Below are 20,367 nucleotides of genomic sequence, written 5' to 3'. Positions count from 1 at the left end.
GATTAACTTCAGACTTTGAGGACCAAGCTTCAAAGTGTTGAAGAGGGAAAGAAGAAAGCGTAGTTTGTATTACTACAATGTGAGTGATACAAAATTGGCAAGTGTACAAAATTGTACAAGTAATAAAGTGGATAAGTACATATATAATTTCCTATAGAGACGTGTATGAAATTTAAAGGAATGAAAATTATTGACGTGTATGAAATAAATTTAAAACTGAGAAAGTAGTAAAATTTATGAAATTACTATATGGTAAATACTTCAATAGGGTTAGATTTTATGAATTAAATCAATATGGCAAATACTAAACAATATATTTCTTATTCTTACTTTAACATTCACATCACATGTAACAAGCCCTAAGGTCTTAGCAACTAGTCTAAACTTTAATAATAAAAACCCTAATGTCTTAGCAATTTTTATTATAAGTTCGCAATAAGTTCAAAATTTCGATGTTATGAATGACTAATGATGAATTTTGTTTCTAAATGTTCAATTAATTAGTTGTTCTATATTCTAGTTTAGGTTTTGACATTGTGTCCAATAATCAAATATCCACGTATATTCAATAAATCAATTCATGTAGCTAACATCGAGAATAAAACACAATAGTAATGAAAACAAAGTATTGAATAGTAGAAAGCATAATGATTGAAGATTCAACCCTTGGGAAAAGGGAGTTAGTTACTCCTATATATTATGAACACTAGAAAAAAATAATGAGTCATCCCTATAGCCTCCATAATTAGCATATGTTGTATCTCTCTTAGAGTTAGTTTCCAATGCCACAGTGGTGTAGTTTCTAACTTTGTCAAGCCTCCTATTTGTAGGATCTAAACGAGTTTGCTCGAAATGGACTGGACCTGAAATTTGCACTTGATTTTTTTAATGGAAGTAACCAAATATGTTGACAACTAAATTTATTAAGAAATTCTTCAATTTGTAGTGATTTCCACTGATTAGATTTTTGTAATTGAAGTAACTCAATTTGTTGATAACTTATTTTGTTGAGATATTCTTCAATCCTTAATGATTTTCACTTATCAAAATAATATTTTCACAAATAAGAACCAAATATTTTTATTTTCCATTTTATTAAATAAAAACCTTAATTCTCTAAAAGGTAATAATAAAAATACCAATAAAAAATAAAAAAAATAAAATAAAAATAATGATAATTTCAACTATCAGTGAGAATCATGCTTATAGGAAGAAAACTTCTATGACTAGAATTTATCAAGGTATTTTATGATAAAAGAGGAGGGTTGTAGTAATGTCCCATTTGATTATTGTATGATATACATAAAAATCTATCAGTAGCATGTTTGCTTGCATTCATGATGGTTTCGTTTTATAAATCTCAAGTTTAGAATAATACCACCTACAAATGTTGAGACTAAGAACCAAGGCAATGTTAGATCATCCTAATCAAAACCAAAATAATTGAGAGACTTTTGAGGCTAAGTCTAAAGATATAGTTTGTTCATATGAAGCAATGCAAAAGGAAAAAAGATATCATAATACGTGATTACCCAACGTTACACAACAACCTAGATGAGGAAGATTTTAGCCAAGAATATTTTAACTAGGCATCAATCAATTATATTATCATGTTATTTCAGTCATTATTTGTTATTATAATTTAAGCTAAGATGAAGGAAATTTCATGAGGTAAACCCTGCTAAGGTATATATAGCCAAGGAAGCTTTTACTTGATGATCACTACTTAGCACATTCTTGGCAAGGAAGCTTCATCTAACCCGATGATCCCTCCTAAGAAGTACTTGGGCAAGGAAGTTTCATCCAACCTGATTATCCCTCTAAATACCCGGGCAAGGAAACTTCATCTAACACAATGATCTCTCTTGTGAATTACCTGGTCAAGGAAGACTTTTACTTTGTGATCCCTACATAGCACATCCTAGATCAAGGAAGCTTCATCTAACAAGGTGATCCCTTTCGAGAAGTACCACATGCATACCGATGAAACTCATAACGATGTGAGCATAATAAAATAGAAAAATGAGAAACATATTATATACCAGAAAGAAAGAACATTTCATTCATTGCAGGTTTATCAACATAAATGGTTGCCTTAATTTTTCCGAGAATGTCATCAACATCCCCTAGAAACATTTATATTAATGTTAAAGTGGGATCATTGGCGAGAATCTCGAACAGATAAGATGCTTGACGAAGTGCATTGTGAAAACCTATCAACCAAGTTAGTGAATCAATCGAAGTTCTACTAACCGAGGTGGACTCACACATTATCAATTGAGGTAGTGAATCAATATGAGCTCTACCGATGTAGGGTAGAGTTACATAGTACCAACCGAGGTAGAAAAATTGATTTGAGTCTCCTCAAAATGGCTAAACAAAGTCGAGGACAACCCTAAAAAAACATAGTTGAATACCATGAGTACATCACTCTACTAACCAAGGTTCAAGGTTGGAGAATGCAATTTGAGGTTGTTCAAAAAATAACAAACCAAAAATGAATGGTCAAAAGTGTGTTAAAAAATGAATTACCACATCACTTGAAAATGAACAGAATTCGGCACCACAACCAAGGATAATTCAAAAAAAGTATAGACACACTTCAACTTGACTATATTGAAGTAAACTTATAAGATAAGTTCGGATGCTCACCTTGTAGAGCTCCAAATTCAAGGGTTTATATACTTTCCATCCATCCAAGCTTGAGAATATTAAATAAATATAATATTATTGTAATATTATTCTTGTAATAATTACAACTATAATATATCATAAAATATTACCCCATAATATGCCACAAATATCATTAAATCTGATAATATAATTTGTCAATCAACTAATTACCTTAATGATCCACAACTGCCTATAAATATAACGTATTCTCACAATGAGTACTCACTTTCAATCTCATATACTCTTCTATACTCATATTTTCCTATCCTCTTATTAACTTGAGCGTCAAAGAATCTATTGCAAATGGATCTTCCTCCAATTTTATTCACAGATCAAGATCAATGATCTAGTCTCTCCATGTCACCTTAAAGGATCCACACTCTTTTCCAATAAGAACAACGAACATTCTAAATTATCTATGATGCATATTAGTGGTTGATATTTTCATCAATAATAAAAATTTTAATTTATTACCAAATTTTACCGAGAGATTTATTATAAACAAATATTTTTATTAGTAGTTAAAATTTTATAATTTGTCACTTATGTCAATAAATTTCATTTTACCAAATTTGCTTTTCTCACAGTAAAATTCTACTTTAACATTTTCTTAATGGAATGACTTAAAATTTTTGATATGATTTTCATCTCAAACTTTAATCTAATATTTTTTTAATTTTTCCTTTTATATTTTTTCCTTTTCTATTTAATAAAAAAAATTTAACTTATACTTAAATTCTTAATAGATATTAGTAACATAATACAAATGATCAACATTGCTTTAAGTTTGTATTTGGATTTGAAGATGGATTTAGAATAATGAATTAATTGAATGATTTTGAAGAGAAAGATAAATGTAAGTGAAGTTATATAGATTAAAGAAAGGATATTAAGAAATGAAAAAAATAGACTAAAATTTATAAAAGTTAATAAATAATGTGATGAATTTAATAGATTAAAAAATATTTTAATTGATAAAGTTAGATAATTAAAAGTTTACCATGATAAAAATATACAAAAGGAAAATTAGAAATAATAAAAAACTTTAAAACGTTCATTCAAATATTGGATGGTGACTTAGCAAAACCGTGGTGCTACTTTAAAGTAGGTGATGTGGTTCCATGGCTAGGCCCAATGCGAGCCCAACACGTTGCTACTCTACTTGTTGCCTAAGCAGCTGCGCCTTCTTTGTTTTCTTGTTCTGTACTTTCTTGTTGGCGTAAGTCGAGTTTGTAAATAGGAATTAAGGTTTTGTTTATTAAGGGTTTTTTTTTTTCAAGGAGTAGATTTGAGAAAAATGAAAAATGATAGAAAAAAAAAGTGAAGAGTAAATTTATTTGAATTATGATAAATGAAATCAGGCTTTACATGTTAACTTAAAGTAAAACTTTATTTCTTTTGCTCAATTTATGTTTTCTTAATAATTACAATTTAAAGGTTAATTTAATACCAAATTGTTATTGTCTTATTTTGTGATATGTGATGATCACTTAATTTGTGTGTTATGTAAGGTATATGAGAAAACCCATATAAACCCAAAGCATTATCGTTTTGGATAAACTTACTCCTTTCTTTTGAAGGCAAAGTAGCTAATACTAAGATTGGTAGCGGTAAGAATTACAAAAATTAGTATTTTCTTTTACGTGTAAAGCTGAGATAATTTTAAGAAATTTTAGCTTTTTTAGATTTAGTTTCTTATAGACTCACTACATTTATAAGAAACATGTCCACTATAGTTTATAAATGATTTAATACATTTGATCCTTAGTTTGGTATGTTGTATATTCAAAATCGTCCTATCTTTTAAAAAAGTTCAATATTGTCCCATATTTCGTTAAAAACGATTAAAGTTGGTCATTTTGGCTTACGACGTTAAAAACATAACGATGCAATGATGTGACAACTATGATTTGTCCAATTTTTTATGACGTGACAACTGTGACCCATTGATGTGGCAATGTTAATGTAAAAGGATAGGAGGACACTGTGAAACCCTAATTTTCCTAAGACTAGAAACCCTTGTGCCACCACTGTAAAACCCTAGTTGTTGTCGTTGCCACAGAACGAAACACGCCACCACCAAACCCTTAGGCCACCATGTCGCCGTCATCACCATCGACACAGACCTACAATTCGAAGCAGAGAAAAGCAACAAAAAACCCAGAAATCAAACCCTAGCCACTATGAAACCCTAAACTACGTCGCTAGTAATCAAGGCAAAATTTCCACCAAGTGTTGCGCCTCACTACCATTAAGCAAGAACGAAATCAAAATCCCTAACTTGCAAACCAAAAATTCCAACCCAAATATGAACAAGAAAATCGCAATCATGACACCTAGAAACAAAATTCACAGCTGCAGGAAACCATAAACATACCCAAATCGCAGAAACCCTAGTTCGCAAGTAGCATCCATGGGCACCCTGCAAATTGCACAAACCAGAAACACAGAAACAATGTGAAGGTGAAGCTCAATATTTACGTTCAGGTGTAGGTGTTCACGTAATGTAAAGGCGAAGCTCAATGTTTACGTTTAGGTGTTTATATGTAATGTTAAATTTAGTTTCCCCTTTGGTAAAAAAATATGCAATGTGGCCCCTTTTTCAATTTAAAACTGTGTATTTAAGTCCCAAATGGATATCAACGAAAAACACATGAAAGATATCTGGCTTAGTTTCCACCATTAGTTTCCACCTCCACTCCACCATCCACCTCCACTCCACTATCCACCTCCTCTCCACCATTAGTTTCCACCTCCAGTCCACCATCTCTGTCCACCTCCACTCCACCATCCACTTCCTCTCCACCATTACTTTTCACCCTCTATTTCCACCTCAAACCCTAACCCCAAATCCAATAACAAGAACATCAAGTAAGTAGGCTAGGGTTAGCAACACTTACCTCACGTACATACTCTCTTCAAATTTGACCTTCAAGGAATCATCACGCCACAGTGATTACAAGACTAGTTTCACCAGATTGTTAAACCCAGAAATCGTGATAGGATTCTTAGATAAGAATAATTTGATTTAACCCATTTCGTTAAATCTAGCTAACGTATTATATATATATATATATATATATATATATATATATATATATTTTTTTTTTAATTTACACATTCAAATATATCATATGTGCCACGTATTGCAAAAAACTTTACACATCATTCAGTCTTGGCCACGGAGGCAACTGCACCATTATGTTTTTAACGCCGTAAGCCAAAAGAATCATTTTGAACATTTTTTAACGAAATATGGAGCCTAACTAAACTTTTTTAAAAGTAGAACGACTTTGAATAAAACTCCAAAACTAAAGACCAAATGATGTATTAAACCTTTATAAATCTATTATTTGAAACTATGACATGAATTTATATAGGTTTACATATTAGAGATTATATATATATATATATATATATATATATATATATATATATATATATATAATACTTCTCTTTTCAAGGCTGTTAAATATTTATAAAATGACTATGGACATAAATTTTAAATTAATATTAGAAAAAAATATTAAAACAGCATCGACTGTCGGGACACAAAGTTAAATAAATATTAAAATTAAATTTAATGTGCCATCTAAACTTAAATAATTATTTAAAGCAAATAATATTGAAGATGACTGAATTGACATTAAATATCCAAATAAATAATATTAATTTTAAATTAATTGATATTAATTTAAATAAATATTGAAATAAATAATACTAGTATCGGTCAATTTGACTTTTATATTGTTCTAATTTAAAATTTTAGCCAGGGATTAAGACTTAGGATTTGGATTTAAAAATTAATTCTTTTTAGAGCCTATTTCAAAATCTCATATTAGTGAATTAACGTCCACGATTAATTGACAAGTTTTACAACTCATTTGGTGTGCAAAACAAATTCAATGTTATTAATTGATTAGTGTTAATTTTATTATACTGGGAGAATTCCTTTTTAAAAAAAAATGTACAGTTTGAGTCAACTCAATGAGTTTTTCTAATTTCTTAAGTTTTGATATGATATCTTCTTTCATCACGTTAAATAAAAGTATAGTTTTACACAATAATTAATCATTATAGTTTAATTACTCATTTGGATAGACTAATAATACATAAATTATTCCAAATTAGTACATTAGTAGAAGATCACTAAGTAATATTAATATGAAAACAATTTCTCTCTTTTGATCGTGAATATATATATATATATATATATATATATATATAGATATATATATATATATATATATATATATATACAGAAAATTATAATTAAAAAATGATAAAATTTAAAAAACGGTCATTTGAAAAAATGATTAAATTTAAAGAAAGGTTACATAAAAAGTAAAATTAATAGAATAATGATTTTAATTTTAAAAAACTTGTATTTATAAGATAAAATTAGAACATAAATATGGACATAGAAAGGAGAAACCCCTTTATAAATAGAGGTATAGATAAAATAAATTAGTTATAGAAAATATTTTGCTAATTTAACTTTTTTACTTTTACATTATCAATACTATATATGCAAAGATTAAGGTTTAAAGTACATAGCCGCTTCCACACATTATATTTAATAAATACAATATTTATTACAATATACAAATATCATTTAATTTGTATATTTATATAAATATTACATTAATTAAATAGTATACTTATAAGGGTTACATTCATTAAATTCATTAAATATATTATGATTAATAAATATATCATTTAATAATATTATTAAAACCTATTACATATATAATAGAGAATAGGCATAATATTTAATACCTATAAGAAAATATGCTATTTATATTCTTATAGTAAATATTAAATTAATAGTATTAGTTGAATATCGCTTTAGTGGGTGATTTAGTTCTATTTTACGTGTATATGTATTAATTTTGTTTTTCTTTTTAATTTCCCCATCCACTTAATATATGTTTTTATATATTATTAAATTAACTATTTTCCATGGATTTCTATCAAGAAAACACAAGCAGCATTCTCACAAACTTTTCAGACTTATAAAACTCAACCCCACCTTTATCCCTCTCTTTTATGTCATAATTTTTTTGAAGTTTATATTGAATAGGTTTTGAAAAGTAACGCTAGCATGTTTTTGTACCTATATGATCTGATGATACAGATAGACATTTGTAGAACATGTGAATTTAAACGTGTTTAAGACTTAATTACATACCAACAAAACTTAAATGCAAGAGTGTAGAGCAAGTGATTAAGATTACAAGAAATGGAAACAGAAGAACAAACTCAGACACAAAAATTGGGAATATTGAGAAAGTTCACTGATTTTTTCTCTCTCTTTCTTCCTTCCTCTACAACTTCAATTCTGGAACACAAACTTTAAGTTTTTATAGATCTTATCTTAGGGTTTTTCTGGATTTAATACTTTTATAGGAACTTTACACATATGGGGAAAAAGCTTGGTCCATGCTTCCATTGTGGAATTGATGGTAAGTCTTCTTCTTGTTTAGAACTTTTTTCTTCTGTTATTTCTTCTTCTAGTAGACATGAGACTGAGTTTTAACACCATGAAATAAAATTATTTTATATAATTTTTTATAAAAGAATACACAGACAAACTATATACGTTCTTATTCTTTTTATTTTTATTTTTTAATATCTAATATAAAATAAATACACTAGTATTTTCATTTGAGTAATTATGCAAACACACTATGTACAATGAAAGCAGTTCAAAACTGTCATGTCTGAATAGACAAACAAATCAACGACATTATTATGTTACTGAAATTATTCTGTCTGAAAAATTTTGTTCCCGACATCTATGTATGGTTTCATCAGTTACCCCACTTTGGCGTAATGGACCAGAAGACAAGCCAGTGTTGTGCAATGCATGTGGATCTAGGTATAAGAAACGAGGAAGCATTGGTCTTGAGGACTATCTGCCCAAGAATTTTCAACCTGAGTTTTTTGATAAATATAAATATAAAAAGGGTAGAAAAAAATCTTCTTGTTGGTTCAATCTATTTATGTTACAGATGCAGAGATTCATACTTAGTTTGGAATGTATTTTTATCTATATTTCTGACAGTTGTTAGTAATTTTTGTCAGCTGAGAAAAGTGGACGTCTATGGAGTACTAAGATTCCTACAAAGAAACGTTCGGAAGTGGTGTACAAGGAGATAACACCATTGGAGAGATTCCATATACGACTGCTTAAGATGTCAAGAAATCACAGGAACCCAAATGAGACATCCTCGGAAGAAGTTCTATTGTTGAATAACGCAAATAACTTCATACCTAGTACTGAAATAGGCATAGGATGTGTTATTCTTAAATAAATTTCTCTGCATAGAAGGCCATGAACGTGTTAAATTGTGGCTTGAGACTGCAATATAATCTAAAGGGCCTGTTTTTTTTTATATTGAACTTGTCGAATTCAAACATTTGTATAAACATTCAAGCCTTGAACGATGTTCCTGTGATTTGTATGTTGTGTTATGAGATAATTTGAATAAGTATGATAGTGTATGATTGTAATAATTAACAGAAAGCTTCAATATAAAAGTAGAACTTCACAACTAAACTCTTTGGACGTACCCAGTCTTTAGATTAATCTATATAAAGTACAGGATTTTATCGCATTCTATCAGAACTTTATCTCTGTGATAGATACTTATAAGTGTTATGGAGGGAAATGATTGGTGCATAGTATTAAGTGTTAAATAGGCTTGGAGGAGACATAAAATTGATAGTACGAGAATGCCCAATTGAGTGTAAGAAATTGTTGAAATAGGTTTGAAAAGGGGAATTAGGAGCTATGTAGAGGGAAGAGTTGATGGATATCAGAGGCATAGCAGATCACCTACTGATTAGAATAAAATACTAACATTTTTTGTGAAGAATTGATTACATAATAGGTAAAAACCAATGAGGGCTGGCTGCCAGAAAGGATTGTGATTAAATTGGATGGGGTTGCCAAAGTGCACTCAGGCGATATTTTAAATTTAATTTAATTTTATAAAATTATTAAACACGAAAATTTATATTTATTAATATATTAATTTGATTTTATTTTTAATTGACGTAAAATATTTACTTCATCTTTATTTCTGTGAAACATATAATCTTTGAATATGAGATTAAATAATAAGGATAGTGTAATATATTAAATATTTTAAAAAATTAATGTTATGACAAGTATAAGAGACTATACAAGTACTCAACTAAAATAAAAAACAAAAATAAAAGGAACAAGCAAATAATATTTTTTTTAAAGTTATTTCAAGGAGAAACAATGGTAATCTCTCACTTTAAAGGAGAAACTAAAATTCTCTCTTTAAAGAAAAGCTAAAATTATCTTGTAATTGTTCTTTCAAATAATAAAGTAAAATAAAATAAAATAATGAAGAGACTTTGGAATATATTCAAACTTATGAAAAGTAATTAAGTTCCAAAGTAAGTTTTCACCTATGTGAAACTTCTCAAGATAAATTCTCACCAATGTGAGACTTCTCTTCTAACGTTCTTCCATTTGAAGATTTTAATGAAATTTATTAAATCTTCACATCATGTCTTATTTTTGTGTCATTGTGTTTATGTTACAATACCTAAGATTTCTTTTATGTATCTAAGGATTCCATTAACAATACTTCAATATTTTCCATCAAGATTTGTCAAAAACCTACTAACAACTCTCAGTACTTGTGCAATGTCTAGTTTTGTATAAATTATAACATACATAAGGTTCCCCACCATCGATGCATAAGTACTCAAGAATCTCTTTATTCTATCCACCCGACTTCATTGTTAGGAATCATACTTGAGGATAACTCATAATTAATAGGAAGTATGATAGATTTTCAGTAAGTAATTCTTTTCAGAAATCCAAATCTTTCTATCCTTTCTATTTCGATGAATCTGAATCCATAAAATCTTGTTTGTTGGTCCTAAGTCCTTCTTATGAAGCTTTTTAGCTAATTGTGCCTTCAATTCTTATATTCGAGCTTTGTTGGGATTTACCTCCAACATGTCATCCACACACAACAATAAAATGATAAAATCATCTTCACCAAACCTATTGCAATAAGTAATGGTTTGAAATCAGTCTATTGTAATTAAGACTAATGATGAAGGAATTGAATATGTACGAACACCTAGGTTCCCTCTTTAAACTATAAAGATATTTGTTCAATCTGTAAACCAAGTTTTCTCGTTCTTTAGAGCCTTTTAGTTGGAACATCATTACATCCTTACATCCTTACTAACAATAGCCTTGTGGACAGTGGGATCCCATAGGCGATACCCCTTCACATGGTTAGCATAACCCAAGCACTTAATTCTTTTTCCAATTTCAAGTGTTACTCGTGCTTCAAATTCCTTGAACACCACTTTTACGACCTCTTAATTCCTAAGAGTAATCATCAATCGACACAAAATACTTTGTCTCTCCTAAGATTAACTTTAGTGATTCCACACATCAGAATCAATCAAGTCTATATGTGTTTACTTTTAGTATCCACTCTAACAAACTTCATTTTATGTTGCTTGCGTCACACGGTGCTTGCAAAAAAGTAAGTCAACCTTATTGAGTTTGAGTAAGAGATTACATTTTGCAAGGATTTACATACCTTACTCTAACATATTCTCAAGTCTATGATGTCACATCATCACCGCTTCTTCTTGACTTGTTAAGACAATTATTGCATTAACTTCTTGCAACATATCTCCCATAAGCACGTACAGATTCGCCATGATCTTCTCTGTTTTCATCACTACCAAATTCCCTTCCACCACCTTTAAGATTCCACCTTTAGTGTGGATCTTACACTTGTGGTCATCTAATTACCCACTAGACAATAGATTATTCTTGAAGTCCTTCACATGTCGTACCCCTTGAACTGTGTAAACAATACCATCATACATTCTTATTTTGATAATACTAACTCCATCAATCTCTAAAGCATGACCATTTCCCATAAACACGAGTCCACCTGAGATAGGTTGATAAGAATAAAATCAGTCTCAGTTTGAAGTCATGTGTTAAGTTGCACATGAATCCACTATACACCTATAATGTAGTAGTCTTTCACCATTAGAGCTAATTACTATTTCGCTCACCAAAATATCTTCGTTCTTTGAGGTACTTAACACAACCATGTGTTTTTTAGGCTTTAGAGTTCTTTCCTCCATTCTTCCAGTGCCAATAATCTTTCTTGACATGTCTCCTCTTGTCACAATGGTAACATTTAACATGCTTCTTACTTTGAGATTTTGATCTATCATAGGTTTGACTCCCACTGGATTCACATTTTGTTGATATACCTATCATCGTCGCCAAAGCCTCAACTTGCATTGAACTTCCACCACATATACTTTGTTCTTCAACTTGGATTCTTCTTCAAGAATAATTATCCTCAAAATGTATAGGTAGCCATCAATGTTGTAATTTGTTACATTGATGACAAATTGATTATACAAATTAAGTAAACTCTAAATTAGAAGTTGTCCATGTTCATTTTCAATTATGCTATAATTTTTCATTGAAAGTTGGGAAAATAACATATTCAAATTGGTGATGTGGTTCGTCACTAATGTGGATTCCCCTATTTGAAGAGTATCTTAACTTTGTACATTATAGTATCAAAAATCTCCTTCATTGTAATCTTTTATGTAATGTTATGGATAAAACCACATCTATTAATGCTAAATGCAAATTTGTTATAGTATTCTCGTTCATTTCCTTTGATATTTAATATTCACAAGTCTTTTTCCAATTGTTGTTAGACCATGTCCTTTTTCAAAATTGCTTTCATCTTTATTTTTTACGAAATAATTCCATTCAACCTCTCTATCTTATATCTTGTTGTCATGACTTTAAAAGCAACTTATGCATTTCTCATTCTTAATAGTATTATCTACTATAACAACGGAAGTAGACTATGGACCAAATAATTTCCAAGTTGGATATCAAAGTAATAACAGAAGTACTTGCAACTAAAATAAAATGAACAATACCTATAGTAGGCTAAGAAAGTAATAATAACTTTTCTATTGGACACAGGGAAAACAAATATAAGAATAATCTTAAAGAAGAAACTAACATTCTCTTTTATAAGAGAAACTAATATTCTCTTTTGATTTTCCTCTAAAAAAGAAAAAAAAGACTTTGGGATGTATTATTAAAGAAACACAAACTTAAGAGAAACTAATATTCTCTTTTGATTTTCCTCTAAAAAAGAAAAAAAAAAGACTTTGGGATGTATTATTAAATTCCTACTGGAACTTTTCAAGGTAAGTTCTTACTGCTATAACACTTTTGTTCTCACATTTTATTATAAAAAAGGAGATTTATTCATATTTATATATAATAATTTAAGCGTATATAATAATTTAATCATATATAAACCTTATTATCTCTAAGATCTTCAAAGAGAAGAATGAATAAAAAATTCATGTAATGTAACCACGGCTGCCCGCACAGAACCGATATTAAGTATATAATTTGTATCTGTCCTTGTCCAATCGCGATTTTACCTTTGAAACGAAAAGGGAATTCTTAACCTGTTGAACATTAGCATTGTGTTTTTGAAACAAAATTTCACAGTTTATAATTGAATTTGAATTGATTTGATTTTAAATTTTATTTGCTTAGAAATCAAATACATTGAATTATATTTTTTAAAATAAAGTAGTTCAATTACTCTCAAATATTTTTAAAAAAAATATTTAAATACTAAATAATTATTAAAAAAATTAATATTGATAAATTTTTTTTGTAATTTAATGTATACATTTTACATTATTATCTAAAAAAATGGTATCTTCATTACTCATGGAACGGAAGAATTCAATACTAAGTGGCTTTTCTAGTTAGTTATAAAAAATTTCACTGGAAGAAATCAACACTAAATAGTATATCTACTTAGTGTTAAAAATAAGGAATGAATGAATAAAACAAAAGTAATAAATTTACTTAGTTATCAAATTCAACCGGTTTTAAACCAGTTTGAACAACGTCAACAAAACATTAATTTAAAAGAATAAGTTGTAATAATAATAGTTTTTTTATTTACATGGACAAAATTAAGGTGTTAATTATAACCTAATTTTCAACTTCAATACTTCAATAGTTAAATTGCTAACTTGAAACAAAAGGTATGATTAATAAATATAATAAGCGTCAAAACTTATATGTTATTCCAAAAATATATGATAGCCAAATTCACGCCAAAACAGCACCTGTAATTCATACAGAACAGTGAGAATCCATTCCAGCAAACCAGAAAACATTCATTCATTAGGCAATAACACTTCAACCAGATTTTCTCCACAATTTCTCAAGCCACACCATGTATCATCTACCAAAAACTATATTTCTGAATTAAAATTATGTAGTCCATATTATCACTACATCAAATCTGATTTTAGTCATAACATGCCAAGCTGTTTTTAAGTAATGGAATTTCCTGCACCATACCAGATTTTTGTGTCAACTTATCAAACCAGCAATACAACAACAGCACACTAAAAATCTAACATGAATAAATGCAGAAACATGCATCTAATTTAAGAAGTTCACCATTGATTTAACCAATCAAAACAATCTATATGGAGAATGGAATTTGCACCATCAACTACTACACGTTTAAACAATTTTAAAGCCTAAAAAAATCTTCATAACCAGGTCAGAAACAATGCTGCATCAAAATATTTCAAGACATCAAGTTCAAAGAATATCACTGGTTTTAGGCCCTAAAACTTCAATGCACCAAGGCCAAGTTCAGAAACAGCCACTACACTACTAATTCCAAAGGCAAGTTCTAAAAAACACAGCCATCCAATATTTCTGGTGCTAATTGACAGTCAAAGCTGTAGAACAACCCCTGGAATACTCACTATATCCTACCTTCACACTCTACTCAGCTCGTGGATTATTCCTAAGACAATGCACCTGACTCTCACACACTCAAAACTCCATAACAGGCTGGACAAAACTGTTTTATTTTTCATTTTCTTTAATTCTAGATCAATTACAAGACAACATAAAATTATTCTAAAAAGTAACAGATTAACCTATTGAAAAAAAATCAGAAAAACAAATGTGTTTGTTGTGTAATATACTGAGAAAGTATTTCCATTTCATGATATTTCCATTTCATGATCCTCCCGTAACACTTCCATTGAAGATTTCAATGGTATCACCATGCACAACATGGTGCCAGCGGAACGATCTATCATCATCCATAACGTTCTGTTTATAAATGAAAAAATACCCATCTTGAGGCAAATGAAACTGAACCCTCTGATTCAACTTCTGCAACTCCTTTCTCAACTCTCCCACGTTATCACATGCATTCACCTCCACTGCAACTTTCTTCATACCACTTTTAGGTAACACCATCACCTTCAACTTCTTCGACGCCGGAGACACCGTGGGCGACGGCTTATAACTCACCTCGATCTCACTGTTATCCGAAACATCACAATCTCGCAACAGTTGATGATCATGGAGCTCTGCACCGGTTGTTGCATGCAAAACCAACCTGTTAACAGGCACAGAGACGTTTTCAATCTCGCGGATCTTCTCCTTAAGCCTGGAAACGGTGTCGTTGACGTCCACTTCGAGAGGAACGACGTGTGTTTTGGATCCGGTTTTCATGTTGAGGTGGATTTGGGTGAGTGGAGAATTAAGTGGGTCCTTCTTCTCGTCCTTGTCGTAGGAAAGTTGAAGCTGAATGCTTGTGTTGTGAAGGATTTCGACCTTCCATGGATCATCGTTATCTTGGAGGAATTGGCCATTGAGGATGAGTGTTTGCTGGGACACGGGAATGTTTTGATACTTTTGTATCTTCTCTTTGATTTCTTGAACTGTGTCAAAATAACCTATTTCCATGGAGAATGATCTTCCTCTTTGAAGCTCGAAAACTACGTCCATATCCACCAATGTTGCATCTTCTTCTGCCTATCAAAGTGCTTAAAAATGTAAACTTCTCTGACTCATTCAACTTTTCTTAAACAGCTTCACTAGGAAAATAATGCTAAACATTCTGACACACTTTACTATTATTGCTTAGATTCACAATACAAGTAATTTTATATTTTCACAGGTTTACCCAAACAATTTTTTTAATTTCCTTCCTAATTAAATTAATCATTTCAATGTAGAACTCTTCAATCTATTATTATTAATAGTTTTGGATGAATAAAGATAATTATAAATGTAAGACTGTTATAAAAACTGTTATAAATGTAACTTTAAAAAAATTGTAAGACTGTTATAAAAATTAATTCTCTCAACAAAAGATAATTATAAAATTGTTATATATATTAGCATATTTTTTAGATAAGTCTTTTAAAAATTTCTTTCTTCATTTTCTTTTATATAAAATAAATTAGTTTAAAACTCTATTTTTCTATTTGGTTAGTTTTTTTATCGATTTTTTTATATTATTGGTCAGTCTAAGAAAATGTAAGGCGAAGAAATTTTATATATTTGGATTTCAAAATTGTTCTCGAGGTTCCTCTTGAGAAGAAAACCCTAATCTTTTTCTATCTTTCTCTACAAGACCCACTATTTCTAATAATAGGATAGATAATAAATATACCTCATGAATATTGAATGTTTGTAGCTCAAGTATATCTTCAGTTTTTGCTAAAACATTTTGGGGTCATTTGTAGGAATTGGTGAACAAGGTGAAATCTGACGTATTCTCTATCGGAGCTCTTCCCATTCTTCAAAAAGCTTTCTCGAAGCTCACCAACACACAAAATAAGCATCATTCTTGTCGTGGTGGCTGCATTGATTGTAGTGCACCGTCGAGATGGCTGCAGTGCGATGTAGATATGTGTGGGTGGAGGTTCGATCTACGTCGTCACGGTGAATTCGAATGTTATTTTGTAACTTCAACGGTGGTTATGTTTGTGGAAAGTCGGCGAGTGACACATTCTTCTCTAATTGGTGACGCGTTTTCTTCTTTGTAATAGTTAAACCTAGATAACCCGTTATCCATATACTATCCGAAATCAACTATCGAGACCCTTGAGACCCTTGAAATGGTCAAATATGGATTTTAAATAATAAATTCAGATTATGCTAGATTGGTCGTGTTGACCTGAATCCAACCTAATAGGACCCTTGCTTGGTCCTAAACCACACTTGAGAAACACATTCAACTACACTTGATAAAGAAATCAACACAAACACAAAGGAAAAACAGAAAAGGGACAAAGAAATTGTTGAAGCAAATGAGAAATTCTACAAAAGAATGAAGAAACAAACCTTCCCCTAACGATGAGCCAAAAATCCTTGGTCTAGGTTGCTTTACGACCTCCTCGAAAGTGTCTGAAGCCGATAAGCCAAATCCATAATTCTACTCTTCATTATGCATACACTTACATGAAATTTGAATGTTGCCTCCAACAGTTGAGTTTTGTTCACCCTATATTCGTGTTTTAAACCGCCTCTTTCCACTCTCACCACTACCAAAAAAAAAAAACTAACATTAAAAAAATATCTCCTTTGTAATTCAAATCTTAGGCTTTTGATCGTCTTTCAAACCCTAACCTTTTCATTCTGTTCGCCTCTCCATATAGTAAACCCTCCAAATGATCATCGTGTTGTCTTCTTCCTTTTAGAAACGGAATACGAAAATTTTAGCATATTTTTATTTGGAAAGTGAAAATATAGATGATGATGTCGTACGTGTGGACAATCCAGTAACACACTTACATCTTCAAATGAGCACATCATTACTTGCATTAACAATGTTATGCATTATTGGATTTGCTTTGAATATATTGAAGATGTATTCAAACGCATTAAGTGATGTTACGGAATTTGTACCAGACAAAGACCATCGCAGAAAACAACTAATGTCTTATCTTATGCATGCTAACCGGTGTCAAGACATTATTCGGATGGATCTAGAAGCATTTATTTAGCATATTCAAAGGCTAAAAACAAATGGATTAGTTAAGGAAGTAATTCGGTCAATAGTGCAAGAACAAGTTGCTTAATTTCTTTATATAATTAGGCATAACGTGAAGAATCAAAGTGTCACATTTTTTTTCCATCGATCTGGGTCAACTGTTAGCAAACACTTTAACAATATGTTAGTTGTTATTTTAACTTTGGAGACTGAATTTTTAGTTCAGCCCACAAGGTCGGAGGCATCCATATGTGGTGAACAACAATCGATTTTACTCATACTTTAAGGTAAAGGTTTTAATACTAAATATGTAATTTTATGAAACCATGAGAATGTTATCCACCTTTTTTATAAGTTGTCATTTCTATGAATTTCCACCTTTTGTACTTGATTGTGTTGTTTTGACTATGTTATTTGTAATGGTAAGAAGTTGTTTCTATGAATATTTGAACATAATTTGTTAACGTTTTCTCTATGAATTAGGTTTGAAATGAAAAAGGGAAAGAATGTTGCGACCGAGTTGTCCAACTGAGCCAGAGAGTTTATTAAATGGACTAAGGACATGGACGAACGACTTCTAAATGTCATGCTCGATGAATCTCTTTTTGGGAACATGATTAACAACAATTGGACAAACCAAGCTTATAATAATATCTTGAAAATATTGACTCGTTTGGGTATGTTGCTATTACAAAAAACAATGTCAAAACTAGACAAAAAGTATTGAAGGACAAGTGACGTGAGGTTCATGACTTGTTTGGGTCACTTAGTGGATTTGCATGGAATGCAACATCTAGAAGATTTAAAGTAGGGGACGACGTTTGAGACGACCTAATAAAGGCATTAATGACATGTCTTACAAATTGGATTTGTTATTGAAATGTTAAGCATTTATTAATTTATGCTTGGGTGTATATTGCATTTCAAGCAAAGCCTTCTACAACTAAATGGAGGATCACTACCATTAGACATTATGATCTAATGGTCGAGCTTTGGACTACTGATCGAGATATGGGAGTGGAGTACAAAAAGCTTGTCAAGCACATAAACTTTAGCAGGAGGCTCGTTTACAGGTTGATCTCAGCGAGAAAATGGAATACATTCCCGAAGAACCTGTGTTTCAAGTGTGATCCAACTTCACCATCCCTTTCACCTATGGACGAGTATAGTCCAGGGGTTACTTAGTTTATGCCTTTTGTCCCATCCGGAGGCATGTCATCTTCACGTGTTTCAAAGTGGAAGGAACCTATAGTCGACATAATGGACTCCCAATTTAATAAGTTAACGATAAGGCTCGATGGCTTCATGGATGTCATGGAATCCAGTAATGCTCATTTTGAGAAAATATCATCCATGGTCGAGCATCAAGTGGTTGCCATTGAAAAGCAAAATGAAATTCTCAATGAACAAGTAGAGATCATACGTTCCATCCCATAATTCCAATACACTAAGGGCGACATATGGAAAATATTGACTGCGATGAACACCGTTATGGAGCAGTGTTATAATTTCTTGTGTGCAAACCTAGTATGTACGAAAAGGTTAATAGGAATGTCCCCACATCATCGGTGGAATAAGTTGTGTAACATGATGATGAGTGGTAGTTGAGTCCATGTGTATGTTTGATAGTCTTAATTTGATTTCTATTGTATCATTTTGACTCTTCCTTCAATTGTTTCATTATATTGAACAATGTTAATTATGGTCACTTATTATATGTATGGAGTTCACAATTGCTATTAATATTATATTGTTGTTGTTGTTGTTGATATGGGGAGTAATGTGATAGCTGAACTCAATCCTTGTTATGTTATTTTTTATGATGACAACATATTAATAGCAACAACACATGAATGTTGTCATGTCACAAGAAAAAAGTGTTTATGTGTTGTGTTTACATATGTGGAATATGTACATGTTTAATGTGTTATATATACATATTGTGATAAATACATATGTTGGACATATTGTGTTGGTTATGCATACTATTGTGATTATGATGTGATTGTATTTGAGTATGCATATTGTATGTTTCTGTGTAATGAAAATCACAAGCGCAAAAGCATATCTGCATGACATAATCGATTACAATGTTGTTGTAATCAATTAAGGTCATCAGACAACTTATGTTTTGAACTGTGGCAAAACAATTAGTTAGAATCGATTACATTAATTGTTAAATCAATTAAAACTCATGTGTTTGCATATATCTTTTTCAACTGTGCTATGATGAGTTTTTTAGAAGAAAAGTTTTCAAACTCTGTTTAAGTTTTAAGCTTAATCGATTACATATGTTGGATATTCAATTAAGTCTGTTGTATTTTTGAAAACTGATTTCATGCTAGTTATAATTGTTTTAACGATATTTTAAAACATGTTTGACTAACATTAAATGCAATTCGATTACATTAATTGAGCATTCAATTAAGAGCTGAGTTAGTTGTAATATTGTTACATCTATTTTATGTAACCTATTACATTACTAACGTAATCGATTACTTTGAAACTGATATGACAGTAACTATAAATTGACGCATTGTTTGTAAATCTGAGACTTTTGATCATTCTAACAATTTCATATCTTACAGTTTTGATGTTAGAAAGATTTATAGGTTGTACATACGTTCCAAGAATCAAGAACGCGAAGAATTTGAAGAATCTTAAGGCATTCTTGAGAAGCATTTTCGTGGGCTAAATTGGTTGATCACATTAGCACTACTCCAGGTGTGTCTGGGTTGATGAGAAGAATTTTTTGTTGTTTCCCTGAACGTGCACGTCAGGAAGAAGA

At 30.6% G+C, this 20,367-nt stretch overlaps 1 protein-coding gene and 1 pseudogene across 1 annotated transcript; one reads left to right on the top strand and one right to left on the bottom strand.

The window, feature by feature from the left end:
* Positions 1–8,095: 8,095 nt before the first annotated feature.
* On the top strand, positions 8,096–9,093 carry LOC148205572 (GATA transcription factor 3-like; annotated as a pseudogene).
* A 5,713-nt stretch (positions 9,094–14,806) lies between these two features.
* On the bottom strand, positions 14,807–15,586 carry LOC124825029 (ubiquitin domain-containing protein 7SL RNA1-like). The gene has a single exon (XM_047297566.2). It carries the CDS (start codon positions 15,584–15,586, stop codon positions 14,807–14,809), a length of 780 nt encoding a protein of 259 aa, XP_047153522.1.
* Positions 15,587–20,367: the final 4,781 nt, after the last annotated feature.

The sequence above is a fragment of the Vigna umbellata genome, chromosome 1 (assembly GCF_029865625.1).
Source record: "Vigna umbellata cultivar VRB3 chromosome 1, Vumbellata_1.0, whole genome shotgun sequence".
NCBI lineage: Eukaryota > Viridiplantae > Streptophyta > Magnoliopsida > Fabales > Fabaceae > Vigna > Vigna umbellata.
The sequence above is the reverse complement of the archived record's forward strand: the minus strand, read 5'-3'. Positions and strand labels throughout refer to the sequence as shown.